Genomic DNA, 21467 nt, shown 5'->3' with positions numbered 1-21467 from the left:
GGGGTTTCGGAAAGCCTCAGGGGTGTTACCGGGGATTTTGAAAGGGCGCGTCATTGAACTTACCACTTGTCAGCACAAAGTTGCATGAGGTTTTGAAAGCATGACTTTCATTCAATCATTTAAGCACACAAGATATGCATGTAGATTTGATGACTTACGCTCAAGAAAGTTCTTAGGAAACCTCAAACAGTCCCAAACCAACCCAATCTCCTTTAATTGCTCCTCCTGAGCACGCCCTAAACTCTCCTTAACTCCGCCTGCAACTTAAACCAACCTTAACCCTAATCTAAAACACTCCAACTACTCTAAACACAATCAGATTCCATTTAAGTAACGTTACCTAAATGGAGAGACCTAAATAGATTTTACCCAAATGGATTCGACCTAAATGGAGGCTTGAGTGTACCTGTTATCTAGAACCCATCTTCAGCATAGTGCTCCCATTTTCATCCTATCAAAAACAAAGCAAATAAGCGCTTTTTATTTTGATATTTTTTTTGTTGGGAGTGAGCATGCATAATAACAAAAAGAACAGAAACAATAAATCGTCTGTTTTTGGAATAGGATAAACATGGGGCATAGGCTGAAGAAGAGTGCTCATATGTACCCAAAATACTTTGCTCCTGACGGTCGGATGTAAGATGAGTGCTGATATAGATTTCACGAACTCATTTATTTTAGGTAATGGACACTGCAGAATAAAGATATTCTTTATTACACCACAAAACCTAACCTCAAAAATATTTGACATTTATCAGGTCACGTTATAGATGTTACATAATGTCGAATTCGTTTATTCCCGACGGTGCACTGCACCGGTGTAGCAATTGACACCGGAAAAACGAACGGTTTCGGTGCAATTTGTTGACAGCTTATGGTGGTATTAGTAAGAGCGCGTGAGAGCGTCAATGAAAACAATAAAGGATATCAAAAACAAACATAATCAATGTTTTCATGATTTCCGTGATGAACAAAATTATTTTTAAATATTTTTATTTTTTACTTTCTATATTAAATTTAACAATTTTAAAAGTTTTCAGTAATCCACTTGTACATGATAAACTTGTAATAATAAATTTTACTTGAAAATTGTTATCCAATGTTTTAACACTCCTACATTATTTATCTTCTTCAAATTCTCGTAATATCATAATTTTTCAATTGAAAGCAACTTTTTAGAATTTAACAATTTCCGTTGCCTAATAAAAAAGGATGCTAACATACATACGATCTACGTGCACAAATTTAACACAAAAAATGTCAAAGACAGTTCAATAGAAAACGTTTAGCTACAACGTAAAAAGAAAAAATAAATAAATGCTTTTTAGAAAGTGAAATGCATTACATACATTTATTTGTTCCACATCATTAAGACAAGACATAATCAACAATAGTACGCCACAATACTCGGTTTGTGGCTGCCGCTCTCCATCCTCGGTCACGCCCAATGCTCGCCAAGTCACGCTCCACCTGGTCCGCCCATCGTGCTCTCTGCGCTCCACGCCTTCTTGTGCCAACCGGATCCGTTGCAAACACCAGCTTTGCAGGGTTGTTGTCCGGCATTCTTGCAACATGCCCTGCCCACCGTATCCTTCCGGCTTTGGCCACCTTCTGGATGCTGGGTTCGCCGTAAAGTGCAGCGAGCTCGTGGTTCATCCTTCTCCGCCACACACCGTTCTCCTGCACACCGCCGAAGATCGTTCTTAGCACGCGTCGCTCGAAAACTCCGAGTGCTTGTAGGTCCTCCTCGAGCATGGTCCATGTCTCGTGCCCGTAGAGGATTACCGGTCTTATTAACGTTTTGTACATGGTGCATTTGGTGCGTGGGTGAATCTTTTTCGACCGCAGTTTCTTCTGGAGCCCGTAGTAGGCCCGACTTCCGCTGATGATGCGCCTCCGAATTTCACGGCTCACGTTGTTGTCAGCCGTCAGTAAGGATCCGAGGTAGACAAATTCCTCCACCACCTCGAAAGTATCCCCGTCTATCGTAACATTACTACCCAGACGGATCCGGTCGTGTTCGGTTCCGCCTACCAGCATGTACTTTGTTTTTGAGGCATTCACCACCAGTCCGACCTTTGCTGCTTCGCGTTTCAGGCGGGTGTACAGTTCTGCCACCGTTCCAAATGTTCTAGCGATAATGTCCATGTCGTCCGCAAAGCACACAAATTGACCGGATTTTGTGAAAATCGTTCCCCGGCTGTTGAGCCCGGCTCGTCGCATCACACCTTCCAGCGCGATGTTGAAGAGTAGACATGAGAGTCCGTCACCTTGTCGCAGTCCCCGGCGAGATACGAATGAATTGGATAGTTCACCCGAAACCCTTACGCAGTTTTGCACACCGTCCATCGTTGCTTTAATCAGTCTAGTCAGCTTCCCAGGAAAGCCGTTTTCGTCCATGATTCTCCATAGCTCTGCGCGGTCGATACTATCGTATGCCGCTTTGAAGTCGATGAACAGGTGGTGCGTTGGGACCTGGTATTCACGGCATTTCTGGAGGATTTGCCGTACGGTAAAGATCTGGTCCGTTGTCGACCGGCCGTCGATGAAGCCGGCTTGATAACTTCCCACGAACTCATTTGTTTTAGGTGACAGACGACGGAAGATGATCTGGGATAGCACTTTGTAGGCAGCATTCAAAATAGTGATCGCCCTGAAGTTCTCACATTCCAAATGGTCGCCTTTCTTGTGAATGGGGCAGATTACCCCTTCCTTCCACTCCTCCGGTAGCTGTTCGGTTTCCCAGATCCTGACTATCAGCCGATGCAGACAGGTGGCCAACTTTTCTGGGCCCATCTTGATGAGTTCAGCTGCGATACCATCCTTACCAGCTGCTTTGTTGGTTTTGAGCTGGTGAATGGCATCCTTAACTTCCCTCAGCGTGGGAGTTGGTTCATTTCCGTCCTCCGCTGCACTGGCGTCGTCGTTCCTTCCGTTGCCGTGGGCTCCCGTGCCTACGTTCTCCACGCCGTTCAGGTGCTGATCGAAGTGCTGCTTCCACCTTTCGATCACCTCACGTCCGTCCGTCAAGAGGCCTCCGTCTTTATCCCTGCATATTTTGGCTCGCGGCACGAAGCCGTTGCGGGATGCGTTGAGTTTCTGATAGAACTTCCGTGTTTCTTGGGAACGGCACAGCAGTTCCATTTCTTCACACTCCGCTTCTTCCAGGCGGCGCTTTTTCTCCCGAAAGAGGCGGGTCTGCTGTTTCCGCTTCTGTTTGTAACGTTCCACGTTCTGTCGAGTCCCTTGCTGCAGCATTACCGCCCTCGCTGCGTTCTTCTCCTCCAAAACCGTTCTGCACTCTTCGTCGAACACTTCGTTTCGTCGATTCCGTTCCACGTACCCGATGGTGCTCTCGGCTGCGTCGTTGATGGCTGCTTTCACTGTACTCCAGCAGTCCTCTAGAGGGGCCTCATCGAGCTCGCCCTGGTCTGGCAACGCGGCTTCGAGATTCTGCGCGTATGCTGAGGCGACATCCGGTTGCTTCAGTCGCTCTAGGTTGTACCGTGGCGGTCGCCGGTACCGTACATTGTTGATGACGGAGAGTTTTGGGCGCAGTTTGACCATCACCAGATAGTGGTCGGAGTCGATGTTGGCGCCACGATAGGTCCTGACGTCGATAATGTCGGAGAAGTGCCGTGCGTCAATCAGAACGTGGTCGATTTGAGATTCCGTCTGCTGTGGTGATCTCCAGGTGTAACGATAAGGGAGGCTGTGTTGGAAAAAGGTGCTACGTATGGTCATATTTTTGGAGGCGGCGAAATCAATGAGTCGTAGGCCGTTTTCGTTCGTTTGCTGGTGGGCGCTTAACTTACCAATCGTCGGTCTGAATTCCTCCTCCTGGCCTACCTGAGCGTTCAAATCTCCTATGATGATCTTGACGTCGTGGCTTGGGCAGCGGTCGTACTCGCGTTCGAGCTGCGCGTAAAATGCGTCCTTGTCATCATCAGTACTTCCGGAGTGTGGGCTGTGCACGTTTATTATGCTGAAGTTGAAGAATCGGCCCTTGATCCTCAACCTGCACATTCTTTCGTCGATCGGCCACCAACCGATCACGCGCCTCTGCATATCACCCATCACGATGAAAGCTGTTCCCAGCTCGCGTGTGTTGCCGCAGCTCTGGTAGATGGTATGATTACCTCTAAACGTTCGCACCATGGATCCTGTCCAACACACCTCCTGCAGCGCTACGATGCCGAACCCGCGGTCCTTCAGTAGATCGGCGAGTATGCGGGTGCTCCCAATGAAGTTGAGAGATCGGCAGTTCCACGTACCGAGTTTCCAATCGCAAGTCCTTTTTGTTCGCTGGGGTCGTTGCCGTTAGTCTCGGTTCGTATTATTCTGTTGCTGATTTTCCGTTACAATGGGTTTTTACGGCTGGCTCGTAGGGCCTGACACCAACCCCCTACTTTCCGGAGGACCATAGTGCACAGTTGAGCTTAGAGTCCTTCCCTGGCACTCGGACGTAGATCAGCCGCCCCTAACATGGGGATCAGACGCTGTTGTGAGCCGCTCCTCCTGGAGAACAGACGCTCAGGTTTGCCGAAGCAAACCCCCCCTTCCCTGTCAGCCTACGACCAAAGGTCCCACCGGGGTTGGTTACCCGATCTTCCCTAAGGTTGCTCATAGTTTCCGGCCGGTACCGCGTGGAGGTAGGGATAGGAGTTGCTGGGCAGAGGCTAGTGGATCACAATGGGATCCGAATTGCGCAGCATACCCAGCCTTCACCGTGCCAAAGTGAAATGCAACTCATATTAAAAACGCTTTAACCATCTTTTAGTGACATTTGTTTGACATTCAGTGTAATTCAAAAATTCAATATTTGTTGTATGAAAAAAAAATAAATAGAATTTACGGCTTTTGAAACTATTTGTACCTACAAAATGTTACTTCAGTAATATTTCAGTCCAATTTGAATGAATAGATTTTTATTCTATTCTGGGCTTGTCAAAACTTTATTACGTCATTTTTTTCATAATTAATAGATAGCCATGCGACAGAAAAATCTAATGATTAAAAACATTAAAAGTAATCCACATATTTGCGATAATCAAAAAAATAGTAATGGGAAAAATATACGTTGAAGCAACTCTTTGAAATTTCAAGTTACCGATAAATTTTGAAGATTCGTCAGAAGTTGATTGAAAGACGTGATATTCATCGATCAAGTTTAAATAATTTTTAAACGCACAGATTTGCTGTCAAATGAATATCCAAGAAAACTGTTTACCTAATGCCGAAGAGAAAATCATCATTCTTACCAAAACAAAACCACAAAACAAGTTCAGCGATATGCATGTATTGGTAAAACTAGCTTTGTACCTGCTACACCGCGCTCAAACTGGGTGTAGCATTTTCTTGCACCGGTGCCAATCGGGTGTCAAAACAGAACAGTACCTGCGAATAAACGAACGGTTTCGGTGCAAGTTTGCTACACCCGGTGGCAAAGCGGTGCAGGCGGTGCAAATAAACGAATTCGACATAAGTAAAAAGAGGACATAAACATGATCGGTAAAGTAGAAGATATGCTTTGTCTTTATCTTGCTTGTGTGTGATCTGTCAAGTGACCTGAGAAATGTCAAACATTTTGGAAATTATGTTTCGTGGTGTAATAAAAAATACCTTTTTTCTGCAGTGTTCGTTGCCTAAAATAAATGAGTTCGTGAAATCTATATCAGCCCAGTTTGATTAAGCGTGATGTATTTTGTACATAAAACTCTTTATCACACCACGCATTCATACTTTCTCAAATGTATGCCAAACCATTTGGAACCACTTCAAAGTTAAATCTCATCCATCAATCGTTTAGGAAATTGGATTAACGATAATGCAATTAAACGTGAGAACCTTCCTTCGGCGCTCTTAAAAAGCCAAAGGTTGAATCCACGCTTGTCAAAAAGACGCGTTCAAAAATATTAACGAACAAAAAACCAGATTATGTTATTATATTGAAATCGAACCCGACGGGGAGTATAATGTGTCATGGATTCTTTTTAATGTCTTGCTTGCATTCGAAGAGAGACTGAATTGGGAGCGAGAGCATGATTTCCTCACACCATAAAAGTAGCAACGATTCAAGCTTGGTCGGTGGATGTTTAAGCTCACAGCAGCGAGCTTCTTATGATAGCACACTTCTAAAATGTGGCACAATACTTTACAGGCGAAGAGCAGTAACAAAAATATCAGTTTTAATTATGTCCAAGCGTGTACTCAAGTTGATAGTTGGTGAAACAGTCCAGTCCGAATGGACGGTACGTCGCCGGTTGGTGTTGGCGCGTCGTTTGCCTTATAAACGATAAGCCGATGAGAAAGAAAACCGCGCACGTGAAACTTGATGGCTGTCGGAATATTTGCTACCGTTTAAAATTGGAACCGCAGGCAGACGGATAGCCAGACGGGGTAGGCCGGCCGGGAAACAGGAATGTCATACTTACTTTGCGCGCTTCGGGTTTCCAGCAGCATCCAATAGCGACACGAACTGCCACTGGTGTGCGGTGATTTTAAATCGTGGAGAGGTTTCTGACAGTCTTGATGGCCAGCTTTGATATACTATTGAAGAATGAATCAGGGGTGTAGTTTTGTCACACTCCTATGGTACACTTTAGAGACATAGATGGAAGTGTGCAGTTGCGAAAATAGGGTGCAAATTTCCCTGCACTGGCCATTTTCCTCAGGTTTTTGTTCTATTTTCTATCAATGAATTCCAAGAATCTCTCTATGTGGTGTTCATTGATTACGATAAAGCTTTCGACCGTCTCAATCATAAAAACAGGTGGATTGCCCTCAGGCGCAAGGGTGTCCCTGGGAAAAGTGTCGGCCTCATTGAAGCACAGGACAGGGTATTTTCGTGCAGAATGCCTTGTCGGTGTCTTGTCCGATCCCATCCGGGTCGTTGCTGGAGTGAGGCAAGCATATATCCTATCACCACCACTGTTACTCATCGCAATCAATGAGATCCTGTTAGGTGCGATTGATCATGAACCAAATCGTGAACCAAATCGTTACGCGTATATATTTTGAACATACACGTATACGGCAAAATCAAATGGAAGTGTCCAAAATATATACGCGTAACGGTCTGTTCAATTTACCTGAATACCCCTAAGGTCGATGATCTTGCCGATCGCTTCTCGGCGGAAGGTCTCCCCATCAACGTTAACAAGATCAAACCGTTGGATGTAAACACGGTAAATCCTACCAGTTTTCCAGTAGCTGGGTACGGGTATTCAGCATGACCATGCTGAGGGTGACGGGTTCGATTCCCGGTCGGTCCAGGATCTTTTCGTAAAGGAAATTTCCTTGACTTCCTTGGGCATAGAGTATCTTCGTGCCTGCCACACGATATACGCATGCAAAATGGTCATTGGCAGAGGAAGCTCTCAGTTAATAACTGTGGAAGTGCTCATAGAACACTTAACTGAGAAGCAGGCTTTGTCCCAATGAGGACGTTACGCCAGGAAGAGAGAGAGACTCAACGGCAGTAGGTCTTCACCTCATCAATAGATGCCTGAGGTGGTGGTTAATTCGTGCATGGTGGCCTCACAATTTGATCTCCAACATGGAGCTCCATCGTCCATGTCATCAAAAGCCGATAGTGACAGAAATTCAGGAGTGAAAGTATAGGTTGGTCGGCCACACTCTACGCAGGGGCGGGATCGGAATCTGCAAACATGCGTTAGATTGGAATCCAGCAGGACATTGCAGCAGAGGCAGACCCAGAGGTTCATGGCGGCGCAGCCTCAACAACGAAATCAAGCAAGTTGACAGAAATTTGACCTGGCCACATGACCGGCAATCGCTCAGGATAGAGATCTTTCAATTCGGCACTCTGCACCACCATGAGTGCTAAGGAGTGAAAGCAAGTAAGATTGTTCTATTTTTTTTTTAAATATAACTGAAGCATCAGTAACTTTGGGGTTTTCAGTAAACCTAGTGATTAAAGCTATGGATCGCCAATCCGAAGACGGCGGGTTCGATTCCCGTATCAGGCGGGAATTTTTTCTAGACTCCGTGGCATAGAGTATCATTGTTCTGTAAAGCATTCTAAATTTCACTAGAAGCTGAAGGATCTCTCCGGATTGTTGGGAGATTCAAGCTACTCATTACTGGATGATCTGCTAATAATAATTATAATGTGGTATTAGACAATTCGGTGAGTTAGCTCCATTTATACTGTAATACAATGAATCAAACTGCATATGTATTTCTGTGCTCTGGTGCAAATCATCTAAAAATATGCAGCCCCGATGTATGCTGCCCAGATCAAATGCATTAAACTTGTCCATGGGCGCACCTTACGCTTTGCGCTTCACAATCTACCATGGAATGATCCCGAACACCTCCCGGACTATCCTGCTCGCTGCCGCCAGCTTGATCTGGAATTGCTCTCTTACCGGTTGAAAAAGTTTTAGAAATTAGTCGTGTTTGATATCTTGCAGATCAACATTGACAGTCTCCAGAACCGCTTCTGGGAGCTCTCGCTAAGGTTACTTATCAAGTGTGGAGTGAGCAACACACTTGTTATTGAAACCTTCGAAGAAATGCTTACCTTGAATACTCAGTCAAAATTTATGAGAATCTATCTTTTCTACATATCATCTGACATAAGCCTCCCAGGTCATAATCCACCTCGTGTACACTTCACCAATGACAGTTCCTCTGTTAAATACGATCTGTCAATGAAACAAGCTATTCATGGAATTCCAGATCAACTTCGATGTATATCTATTCCCCGCATTTTTAACGAAAAGTACCAACATGTCAATTCCTGTAAAAGATTCTTCACTGATGGGTCTCGTTTAAATGGATCCACTGGCTTCGGTGTCTTCAATGAACATTCCACCGCCTTCCGCAAACTTCAGGAACCTTGCTCGGTTTATGTTGCTGAGCTGGTGATGATTTCCAACATGTCCGTAGACCATTTCTTCATCTTCTCGGATAGCCTTAGTTCTATTGAGGCACTCCGGTCGATGAAACCTGTAAAACATCCATCTTACTTTCTTACAGAAATTAGGGAGCAGATGGGTGCACTGGTCGAAAGATCATACAAGATTACCTTTGTATGGGTCCCCTCACATTGCTCAATTTATGGCAATGAGAAGGCGGACTCTCTCGCAAAGGTGGGCGCACAGGAAGGTAAGATCTATGATAGAAGAATTTCACATGATGAATTTTTCCATTTCTCTTCAAAGTTCTCTTCAAAGTTGGCAAAATGATTGGCGAGATGGCCAGCTGGTTTGGATGTGAGCATGGTTTGGATGGCCAGCATGGTTTGGATGTGAGTCGAAATTTAATTTGCGTAATGTCAAGGCTTATGTCCAACCATTACTCGCTAGATGCGCATTTACACAGGATTAACCTCGCGTTGAGCAATGTTTGTACTAAGTGTGGTTCCGGTTATGATGACATCGACCACGTAGTTTGGCAATGCCCGGATAATGACGTCTCCAGAGCGCTACTATTGGATACCCTTGAGGCCCGAGGTAGACAACCCTTTGTTCTTGTGAGAGATGTGTTGGGGACCCGCGATGTCACGTACATGGGATGTATTTTCGACTTTCTTCGCTCTGCTGGTATAAAAGTTTAATTCGCTTGTGTTTTCTTCCCTATTTTTTTTATTCTGTTTTGTCCTCTTTGTGTTACCAAACTGCACCTGGCCATCCGGAAGACCAAGTCCCACAACAAGTTGGTACCAACACCACAAGGCACCGAATACGCTAGCAAGATGCGATTCACCCCCGGATGAGCTGCAATGAAACCTTTGGTCCAATCCTTACCCTGTCCATCCCTCAAAATGTGACCTTCTAACCTCGAGCTGCCACGAGTACCCTGGCTTCCACCCATTACTAACAGATATCATTAAAAAGCTATTACTCTGTATAATGTATACTATGTAGCACGCCAGAATGTCGTTTGGGAACGACTGGCGGTCTACTCCTAAATATCTCCCTAATAACCTTCTCTACAACATGGACTGTTGGGCTGTTTCCGTTTTGTTAAGCGAATGGCTTAAGCGCCACCTCTAATGAGGACCAATCGCCAAGGTATGATTGCCCGGCATGAGACCCAACCTACGGTTAGTTCAAGTCGTTCCTTGGAAAGGATAGGAAACGGTCCAGCAGTCCCCAAATTCACCCACACCAGACTTACAGATTTGCATTTCAATGCGAAAGGAGCATAATATCAAAAATCACCCTAAACGAAACGGTTCTGAAGCTTTCCGAGGAGACTTTCGGTTATCATCACTGGAAGTCACCGCCAGTATACACCAGATGTCGACACCGTCATGGAACCGGTTCAACCTACTCACTACAACCCACTTCTGCAGGCGACAAAATTTGAATTTTAAGCGCGCGACATGAAATCTTTCACCATGCTACTCTCACCGGGAATCAAATAAGCGGATAGGGATATAAAAACGTTTAATTAGGAATTCAAAAAGTATATTCTAGTTCATAAAGCTTATCAATCATCGAATTCATTTTGCTTCTACCTATCCTACATGTGCGTGTCTTTCTTCTTCACGATTCCACAGTTCAATTGTCTGCACCTAGCTAGCAGAACAATAGCGCTTGCAAAAATATAGCCGGCAAGCTAAAATTTTGGGAACACCATATGAAAATGCTATGGGTCCATTGACGAGATTTCTCGTCGTCACATGTGCACACGGACTGGGGGAAAAATAGAGCTCTTTGTACTTACAGATCTGATATTGGATTTTTGCGATCGACTTTGGCGGGATCGATTACCGCATGCCCGGCCGGTTGATAGACGGACGGCGTGGTTGTTGGGGAGACGATTGGCGGTTGGTGTCTCTTCGCTGCTCGCTACTAGGGCCTAGCCACCTAGCAGGGCGGATCGGAGTCTCGTCGGATCCTGTACTTCGACTAACAGCGGTTCTTCTCGTGAATATTCCGCTCGGGCGCGATGGTGACGGCGCGGCCCCTTCTGACCGTGGGTTGACGGTTGGCCAGGAAATTTGCCAACGGATGCACTCGACGGAGAGTTGTGGCTACGGTGGTTCCTAAATTGGACGCAGAAAGCCGTCGCACGGCTGCACGACAAAGGGATCGTTAGACAACGCACATGGCACGCACATGATTTCTCTACTATCACATTACCTTTCTGTTCTAGCTTTTCTTCTCACAAACGTAACTTGCTTAGCAAACTGTCTATATAAACTCGACTACAGTTCACTGAAATGAAACACGGGGGAATTAGCACTTTGAAAGATTTCTGATTTCTCAACTTCACTACCTCGATCACCGCGGTTTTTGGCAGAGCCACACTTCCTTAACGTTCTCGAGTCTCCAGGCAAATGAACGAGTGACTCTAATGTCCTCAGATAAGAAACCTCGAAAGTTAGGTTTAGCCGGAAATGCTTCAGCCGAACGAATAAGATGAAATCATCTATTAATACTCCTCTGATTGAAATGCATCTCGCTCATGCAGGCTGCATCAGATCTTGCCTTCCCACTTTCCCATCAAATCCAAGGACACGAAGTGAATATGACCTTCGGTTTTGATCCGTTAATAAGAGAATTTCTCTCCTTGACCTCGCGAATTAAATCGCGTAATGCTGCCTTTCAATTGCATAACTCCCAGGCGCAGTTTTATCGTTTCCTTTCTCAAGCCTTCTTTCTTTACAGTGACGTGCAAACTAAGATGAACGGTTGGAATTCAAAATAATAAGGATTTCTAGTTCATTTATCTTTAATTCTACGAACTTGGAATGCTTTATATACAACTATCTAATATTTAAAGTAATTTATATTTACATAGTAACGTACGCTTGGCGTACCTGTTACATCACTCCATGCTTAAGTACGAAAATTTAGTTAAATTGATTTAACTAAATTTTCGTAGGGAAAATTTAATTAACTATCTACAAGGGCTAGGTAGGTATCTGAATTTTTGAAAGTAAGTTTGCATTTGGGGTCATACGTTATCATCATCAACTACTAGAGCTGACTCCTCCTCTATCTATAGCACACGAACGACAATGAACGTGCCTACTACCGACCATCAGCGTCTTTCGACTCCGGTCTCCAGCAAATGCTACTACTACTTACATCAATCACGAAACATACCACATTTATAAACTGAAACATCGGATATTTACAACAATGAACAGAACTAATTGAAAAAAAAAATACAGCTGTACCCAAAAGTACCGAACGGTTCGCTTTGTACCATGTACCCCTACCAAAAATATTCCTTACAACACACCTGAATATGTCTTCAACTCAGTTTCTTGAAAACTGAATGAAAACTAATTATTTCCCCACTAAACCAAAAACAGGCTCATTCAGATTCCGGATCTACCCCAATCATTACGTTGAGCACCGATCCATTCACTGAATTTACCGCAAAAGACTATTTTACAAAGAACTGGCCCACCCCGAAGCTTTCCTCCAGGCAAATCGTCCACTTCTTTGTAAAACGTAAGAACCGAATCTTAATCAAACTTCTACACCAGATTCAAATCTGATAAAGTGAAATTTGAAAAGAACTACTAAACCCACCACATACCCTATACGAATAAGCTTCACAGTAGCTTCACATTACCTTCACACCGGTACAAGTACTAAACGCACCGCGCGAGAACCGGTTCGGACCGAGCTGTCAAATTGAGCAAACCCAAATAAAGTGAAAAAAGAACGTGCGTGAACGCAGCGAACTGCCGGGAAAATCACCAGCAAACGTGAAAATATTCACGAAAACTCCAGTGATTTGTGTTTTACGGGGGGAGTATTTGAAATACTTCCTCATTTTAGTGAATTAATTGCTTTGTGTTTGTTATTTTAGGAGCTGCGACGTGGGATGAAAAACCGAGAAAGCTATTGATGTGACTGCTGCTATCTATGTTAGATTTTTGATGCGGAAGGAATATAAACAAGGACCGGGCTATTGTGCAAAGGAAAGGAAAACAAATGCTATGAACTGAATGGATCTGATTTGAAGGAAGTTTGCGCTGATCATAAACAACATGAGAAATTACGATGCCAGAATGAATTCGTTCTACGCACCATGAATGAAAACGACCTGACGGTGAAGAATTCAAGATGAAGAAGACTAACAACTACTATATACAGAAAAACGTATTTACAACGGAAGAAGGACAGACGAAAGGATTACGGATATATTTACAACATTTTCCAAGGAATTCAACTCAAAGTTAACGTATTTACAAAAGCGGGTATGAAATTCACTTAAATTACTAATACTAGTCATAAGAACTAACCTAATATAAGTGTAGGGTAAATAATCACTAACATTAGGACCGTATCAGGTTAGGCAGGGCCACCTTCACCTTCGTCACGTATTGTCCAATCCGGTAAATTCGTTTCCTCGTCAGGGTTTTCGTGATCTCGGCGTTGTCGCAAATGGTTCATAGCTTCATGTTGGAGAATCTACTGCTTTCTTCAACTACTCTTACTCTTATTCTTCAGAGTAGTCTTCTACTTGTCCATGCACATTCTTGAAGTTCGTCACCAGTAGTTTAAAAGTTTTTGTGGGACGGCTCAACTCATAGAGGAGCACTTCAAGAATGGCCGGTTGTGTTTTCGTGCAGGTTTTAACTGCTTGGTCCACTCTGTGAGTATACATAGCTTTACATCCAAGAAACTCGACTCGATATACGAGGAGATGGTTTACTATGCCACAGTGTGGATTTTAGTGCACTAATGGTAGTGTATCGTGTCCATTTAAGAAAAGGTACCATAGCTTGATCCCACCATCTCAGCCCTATCAAGGAGTGAGAATTGATGCCAAAAATGTATTTTGGAGCATTCTAAGATGCATGGTTGCCTCTAAGAGGTTGCATAGCTCAAACAACAGTAAAGTTATGTCGACGATGAGGCGAGCTTCTTCAAGTAGCGGCAGTTATAAATGCCCAGACGCTTGCCTACTTCGTCCTCTAATTCGTAGCAGTGTTCTCCAACCTTTCTCTTAACTATTGCGGGAATGTATTTAGGGGCCAGTTTTGCACAATAGCCCTTCCCCTTATCCGACAACTCCGTATTCTTCTTGAGCAATTTCTCACCTAGTTTAAAGGTAGGGCAATTTGCATTTGCCCTGAGGTTGTAATAACGGGAATGCTTTTCGAATGCCTTTTTCAAGTTTTCCCTAATTTCTGCATATAGTTTGTCCCGTTCCGTGTTGGATAGGCTCACATTTCCTTCTGCGTTATCCCTCAAGTGCCGATATTCCCTGCCGTCTGACACCATGTTTCTACCGAACATGACAAAATAAGGCGAGTAACGTGTTGCCTCATGCACTGAATTTCTTAAGGCATTGGCAATAATTTGGATGTTATTGGCCCAATCCTTGTGGTCTTTCTTAATGGAAGCCCGAATGGCTGTTGTCAGTACGCGGTTTACCCTCTCTGCATCGTTTACTTGAGGGTGGTAGTTTGGTGTTCGCCAGTGCGTAACGTGGTATTCTTCGAGCAAATCCTGAAAGGATTTGGATGTAAATTGGGTTCCATTATCGGTCAGTATGACCTCTGGTACCCCAAACAACTGAAATAGCATGTTTTCAACGAATGGAACCAAAGACTCAGCTGTCGCTTGTCTAAAGGGTTGAACTATTACAAATTTGCTAAAAATGTCAGTCACAACTAGAAGACAAGTACTTCTACCCTTTCCTGATACTGGCAGCGGTCCAACATAATCCATGGTTATAAACTGCCAAGGATATTCTGCAATTTTCCTCTGGGAATTCAAAGGAGCTGTTGTATTTACATTCGTAGCTTTACTAGTCTGACAAGTCATGCAATCTCGGCAAAACTTTTTGATTTGTGAGCTCATTCGAGGCCAAAAATACCTCTCCCTGACAGCAGATAATGTTTTCTCAAAACCTAGGTGCGCTTTGTTGTGGATCGCTTTTAGGATTGATTCGCGTTCGGATAACGGTAGATATTGTTTCCACAGGAAACGTGAGTCCTCTACCTTCCCTTGGTTCTTAACAAATTTGTAAATGCGATTGTCGATCACTCGAAAATCTGGATAGCCCTGTGGGTCTTTTACAATTTGTTTTATGAGATCGTCGTAGTCCGGATCGAGCGAGGTTGTAGTAATTGCTTCCAGCGATCGCGATAAGCAATCTGCAGTAACATTTAGCTTTCCTTTTCTATACTCCAACTCGATATCGTAGGATTGGAGTTTCAATGCCCATCTCAGTAGCTTCGAATTGCCTGATTCTATCCCAATTGTAAAAAGCCAAAGCAAGCTTCTAGCATCAGTTACAACTTTAAACCTCGTCCCCTCAACAAAATGGCGGAAATGTTCTATGGCCAATAACACGCCTAAGCACTCTTTCTCGACGCTTGCGTACCTTTTCTGGGTGCTGCTTAGTTTTTTACTAAAGTACGCAACAACTCTAGTATTCCCCTCAATTGTTTGAACCAATGCTGCCCCAACGGCATTGTCTGAAGCATCAGATTCTATCGTGAATGAGTGGGAGAAGTCTGGGTTCATTAGTATTGGAGCTGATACTAGCGCAGATTTTAAATCTTGAAATGCTGCCTCTGCAGCTTCAGTCCACACGAACTTTTTAGGGTTTTTCTTGAGAAGGTCGGATATTGGCGCTACTATCTTACTGTAGTTCCTAATGAACTTTTGGTAGAACCCCGCTAAACCTAAGAGGCGTCTTATGTCTTTTACGCTCTTGGGTCTACTGTAGTTCAGAATCGGCTCAATTCTAGTGCTGTCAATGGCAACTCCTTTTTCATTAAGAAGATAGCCAAGATAGCTCACTTGCTTACGACAAAATCGGGATTTGTCAAGCGAAATTGTCAAGTTCGCGTCTCGCAACCGTTCCGCAACCAGTTTCAACAGTTTCAAATGTTCCGAAAGTGTTTTAGTTGCCACGACTATGTCGTCTAGATAGACAAAAACATAGGGCTCCAAATCAAATCCTATTACTTTGTCCATTAATCGACACATGCTGAACGGAGCATTCGTCAAACCGAACGGACACACTTTGAACCGATACAGACCTTTCGAGGTTCTGAACGCCGTAAAGTCACGCGATTCCTCTTTAAGAGGAATCTGGAAATACGCGTCTTTAAGGTCTATGACCGAGAAATATTTTGCGCTACCTAACCGGTGGAAAATTCCCCTCATGTCTCGCATGGGGTAAGAATCTTTCTTGGTCAAAGCGTTTATCCTCCGCGAATCTAAACACACTCTGAGTTTCCCGTTCGCTTTACGAACTGGGACCAGAGGGTTGGCCCATTCGCTAGAGCACTCCTCTATAGCATCTAATTTCTTGTATCGTTCTATTTCTCGGTCCATCTCGGCTTGAATTGATGGCGAACATTTGTAGACTGGTTGACGTCTTGGTTTCGCGTCTTCTCGCAAGACAATTTCATGCTCTAATAATTTTGTACGTCCTAGACAGTTGTCTGTAGTACATGGAAATACCCTAACTATGTTTTCTAATTCCTGGCGTTCTTCCGAGGTCAAGTTATGTTCTGTTTCTATCGTCTCTGGGGTAGTAATGGACGCCTCTGGCAAGTCTAATCTTGGTATGTCTAATGATTCATCCGGCGTAACATTTCCTATTACTGGTAATGTGTCAATTGGGTGCACGTAAAAATGATATGAATCGGATGGAAACGCGTCTTCTTCTATGTCAATCTCCGCTACCTCTTCTAAACCGTTATTTCCGTCCATCATGGGCTTAATTTTGAAGGCTTCCCAAAAATTTACACCTAAAATGAGTTTCCTTGTAATCTCGGGTACTATTACTACGGCAACTATTCTAGTTACACCCTTGAAAGTAATTGGAACATTTGCATAGCCAATGCATGAGTACGGTGTTTTGTCAGCCGTGCAAATTCTAACCGGTGAAGCTAAAATTTTTAACCCATGATTTTCAATGAATTGCTTTGAATTAGTTACGCTAATGCTAGCCCCAGAATCTAACAAAGATTCAATCTCCTCATCGAAGATCTTGACCTTGATGTGTGGACAACGACTAGTTTGAATTCTGATCTCTAGAAGACTTTCTAATGGATCGATGTACGGAATCGAATTAGGAGAGGGAACGGAATGTTTGGTTGGAATGCTAGTGTTCCCATTACCGCATTCCTCCCTTAGTTTCCCGAACTCGGAGACGATTCGGGAACCTGATTTGTTGTTGCCCGTCGCGGATGTTTGTCGCACGTTGATGAAATTTTACCGGGATTTCCACAAACATAACAGAACGTCGTCTTTACTTCTCGGCATTCACGCCACAAATGACCTTGCTGGCGACAGTTCCAGCACATTGGCGTTCTAGAAGATGACCCTAACTGTCCTGCTCCGCTAGAGCTTTGGGAACCCCTGTTCTGATTCGTTTCTTGTTGCTGATTTCTAACTTTTCTACGTCCTATCGCATTAACTTCCTCCTCGTCTGAATCGCTACACTCGTGTTCCTCAATGTTGTGTACCGTGTATTTCGGTCCCACCGGATGTAAAGAAGGATCGTTTGCATCAATCCGGTAGTTAACCTGGATTAATTGATCCAAATTGTTTATGGAAAAACATGCCAATTTCGACCTGTAGTGGGGTCGCATATTCTCCCACACGATTTCAAATTTACGATGGCTCGATAATGGTTTAGTCAACAACTTATTGAGGCGTTCTATCTCTGTTACAAAGGCAATAAAAGTTTCACCTTTCTGTTGTTTCCGGTCGTAAATTCGCTGTCGATTCCCTTGGTCCTGATTAGGGTTGCCAAATCTGAATCGAATTCTTGCTTCAAAGATAGTCCAAGTCCACGTTGGCTGATAATACGTGAAAAACCAATTGGATGCTTCACCTCTTAGTAACAAGTGGATGTTACTAAGTAAGTGATTATCAGGAATCCTATTCATGCTCGCTAAGACTCTAACCTTGTAGATAAAATCTTCTAACGATGTTGACCTAGAATCCCCACTGAAGTGAAGGTTCCATTTTTCCATTTTCCTATCATATTGGCCTCTATCATCCCTTATTGACTGTCTATTTCCTCCTTGACTGTCTCTTTCACTACCACTATCCTCTCTCTCGTTGATTCTTGTCCTGCCAAGGTAGACATCACTTGGTTGTCTAAAATCCTGTCTCTGATTCTGTAACTGTTCCAATGGGTTACTTTGGACTCTTGACGCTGTTAACAGTGCAGCAAAGGATTGTAGTTGAGCTTCTAACTCGGCTATTCTCGCTTTCATTTGTTCTGTTTCATTTTCCCTGTTAACATCGCTAACACCCGAAGCTAAACTGTGTTCTTGATTTCGTTTCTTAGTAGTCCCTGTTATTTTTGCATTCTGAGGTATCTCTGGTTCAATCAAAGGACGGAAATTACTTGTATTAGTCAGCTGAGGCTCACCCAAGGGTGTCACTAACACAATATTTCCACCTACTGCTCCAGATTTCTCTGTTTCAGAAAATTCCGTATCAGTATCTTCTAATGACTCATCGTCAGGACTTGCATTCTGTAACGGTTCGAGGGCATTTTGCTCTGCAAGTAGATTAGAGATGTTTCCAAATAACAACTCCTTCATCTGCATGGCCTCTTGATTGTCCGCGTTGCACCACTGCACACGCCAATAGTAGTGTTTTAAACGCGAAACGAGTTTTATATCCGGATTTTTAGACAGTTTACACCTTATACTGTTCACCCGTGAAGCAATCAACTCAAATTCTTGGTCAATAGAATACGGAGATCGATATTCTCGATTTTCCTTAGCATCTTTCAAGAAAACCCTTCTAAGCAGTCTTTGTTTCACCTTCAAATCTTTCCCCAAATCTTCCACATAATTTCGCAGCTTTAGTTCGTAATCTATTTCGTCATCCAACAGATGATCAGCATGAGGAAACTTCGCACCCATGTTTAACTAAGTTCTCTCAATTCAAGTATATCGTAATTTAAACTAATTATCTAACTATATTTATATACAAAAAGCAAAAACAGAAATTCAATGAAATAAAGGAACAAAAATAGAAAAAAAATATATTTATAGAAAATGTAATTATGTACTCAAAAGAAAGAGAAAAAAAAAACGCACTTATTGAAAATCTCATAAAATTGCTCAATGATTTGAATATCCGAATAAACAAAATTCCCAAATAACTTTAAGCATGAGTTAAATTACATTCCGAATTCACAACCATAAAATTACCATAATTACTTCACCAATCACTCAAATTCAATAACATATCAGGATTCGTACTTTTAGTTGGGCGCCAAAATGTAGCACGCCAGAATGTCGTTTGGGAACGACTGGCGGTCTACTCCTAAATATCTCCCTAATAACCTTCTCTACAACATGGACTGTTGGGCTGTTTCCGTTTTGTTAAGCGAATGGCTTAAGCGCCACCTCTAATGAGGACCAATCGCCAAGGTATGATTGCCCGGCATGAGACCCAACCTACGGTTAGTTCAAGTCGTTCCTTGGAAAGGATAGGAAACGGTCCAGCAGTCCCCAAATTCACCCACACCAGACTTACAGATTTGCATTTCAATGCGAAAGGAGCATAATATCAAAAATCACCCTAAACGAAACGGTTCTGAAGCTTTCCGAGGAGACTTTCGGTTATCATCACTGGAAGTCACCGCCAGTATACACCAGATGTCGACACCGTCATGGAACCGGTTCAACCTACTCACTACAACCCACTTCTGCAGGCGACAAAATTTGAATTTTAAGCGCGCGACATGAAATCTTTCACCATGCTACTCTCACCGGGAATCAAATAAGCGGATAGGGATATAAAAACGTTTAATTAGGAATTCAAAAAGTATATTCTAGTTCATAAAGCTTATCAATCATCGAATTCATTTTGCTTCTACCTATCCTACATGTGCGTGTCTTTCTTCTTCACGATTCCACAGTTCAATTGTCTGCACCTAGCTAGCAGAACAATAGCGCTTGCAAAAATATAGCCGGCAAGCTAAAATTTTGGGAACACCATATGAAAATGCTATGGGTCCATTGACGAGATTTCTCGTCGTCACATGTGCACACGGACTGGGGGAAAAATAGAGCTCTTTGTACTTACAGATCTGATATTGGATTTTTGCGATCGACTTTGGCGGGATCGATTACCGCATGCCCGGCCGGTTGATAGACGGACGGCGTGGTTGTTGGGGAGACGATTGGCGGTTGGTGTCTCTTCGCTGCTCGCTACTAGGGCCTAGCCACCTAGCAGGGCGGATCGGAGTCTCGTCGGATCCTGTACTTCGACTAACAGCGGTTCTTCTCGTGAATATTCCGCTCGGGCGCGATGGTGACGGCGCGGCCCCTTCTGACCGTGGGTTGACGGTTGGCCAGGAAATTTGCCAACGGATGCACTCGACGGAGAGTTGTGGCTACGGTGGTTCCTAAATTGGACGCAGAAAGCCGTCGCACGGCTGCACGACAAAGGGATCGTTAGACAACGCACATGGCACGCACATGATTTCTCTACTATCACATTACCTTTCTGTTCTAGCTTTTCTTCTCACAAACGTAACTTGCTTAGCAAACTGTCTATATAAACTCGACTACAGTTCACTGAAATGAAACACGGGGGAATTAGCACTTTGAAAGATTTCTGATTTCTCAACTTCACTACCTCGATCACCGCGGTTTTTGGCAGAGCCACACTTCCTTAACGTTCTCGAGTCTCCAGGCAAATGAACGAGTGACTCTAATGTCCTCAGATAAGAAACCTCGAAAGTTAGGTTTAGCCGGAAATGCTTCAGCCGAACGAATAAGATGAAATCATCTATTAATACTCCTCTGATTGAAATGCATCTCGCTCATGCAGGCTGCATCAGATCTTGCCTTCCCACTTTCCCATCAAATCCAAGGACACGAAGTGAATATGACCTTCGGTTTTGATCCGTTAATAAGAGAATTTCTCTCCTTGACCTCGCGAATTAAATCGCGTAATGCTGCCTTTCAATTGCATAACTCCCAGGCGCAGTTTTATCGTTTCCTTTCTCAAGCCTTCTTTCTTTACAGTGACGTGCAAACTAAGATGAACGGTTGGAATTCAAAATAATAAGGATTTCTAGTTCATTTATCTTTAATTCTACGAACTTGGAATGCTTTATATACAACTATCTAATATTTAAAGTAATTTATATTTACATAGTAACGTACGCTTGGCGTACCTGTTACAACTATTAAGTACAAAGAAAGATCCTCGGCTCCGTAAAGCGTTACATGCGATTGAGCCCCAAATAAATGAAATAGATAAAAAAAAACATTGACAGTCCTGATATCTTGTTCGAACTCCTGTTGAATGCACCACTTCGTCAACTACGTCACACCGATTTTATCTTTGTTCCTGGACTTGAAACAGACGACGGCCACAATAATCTTCTGAGCTCCTGCATAAAGGTATACAACGAAGCCAGTAGTATTTTTAAATTTGGTATGACGAAGCAAAATTTTAGAAATAAGTTTTAAATTTAGATTAAGTTTCCGCCTGTACGATTTGTATCGGAAACAA

General features: G+C 43.4%; 1 protein-coding gene across 1 annotated transcript; it reads right to left on the bottom strand.

Moving 5' to 3' along the window:
* Positions 1 to 16926: 16926 nt before the first annotated feature.
* On the bottom strand, positions 16927 to 21143 carry LOC109423045 (uncharacterized). Its single transcript, XM_062859968.1, has 2 exons — positions 20583 to 21143; positions 16927 to 20521 (listed from the first exon to the last, which is right to left on the bottom strand). Exon 2 carries the CDS (start codon positions 18854 to 18856, stop codon positions 17102 to 17104), a length of 1755 nt encoding a protein of 584 aa, XP_062715952.1. The 5' UTR covers positions 18857 to 20521; positions 20583 to 21143; the 3' UTR covers positions 16927 to 17101.
* Between the last annotated feature and the right edge of the window lie 324 nt (positions 21144 to 21467).

Source organism: Aedes albopictus, chromosome 3, assembly GCF_035046485.1.
Source record: "Aedes albopictus strain Foshan chromosome 3, AalbF5, whole genome shotgun sequence".
Taxonomy (NCBI): domain Eukaryota; kingdom Metazoa; phylum Arthropoda; class Insecta; order Diptera; family Culicidae; genus Aedes; species Aedes albopictus.
This window is presented reverse-complemented; position numbering and strand designations above follow the sequence as displayed.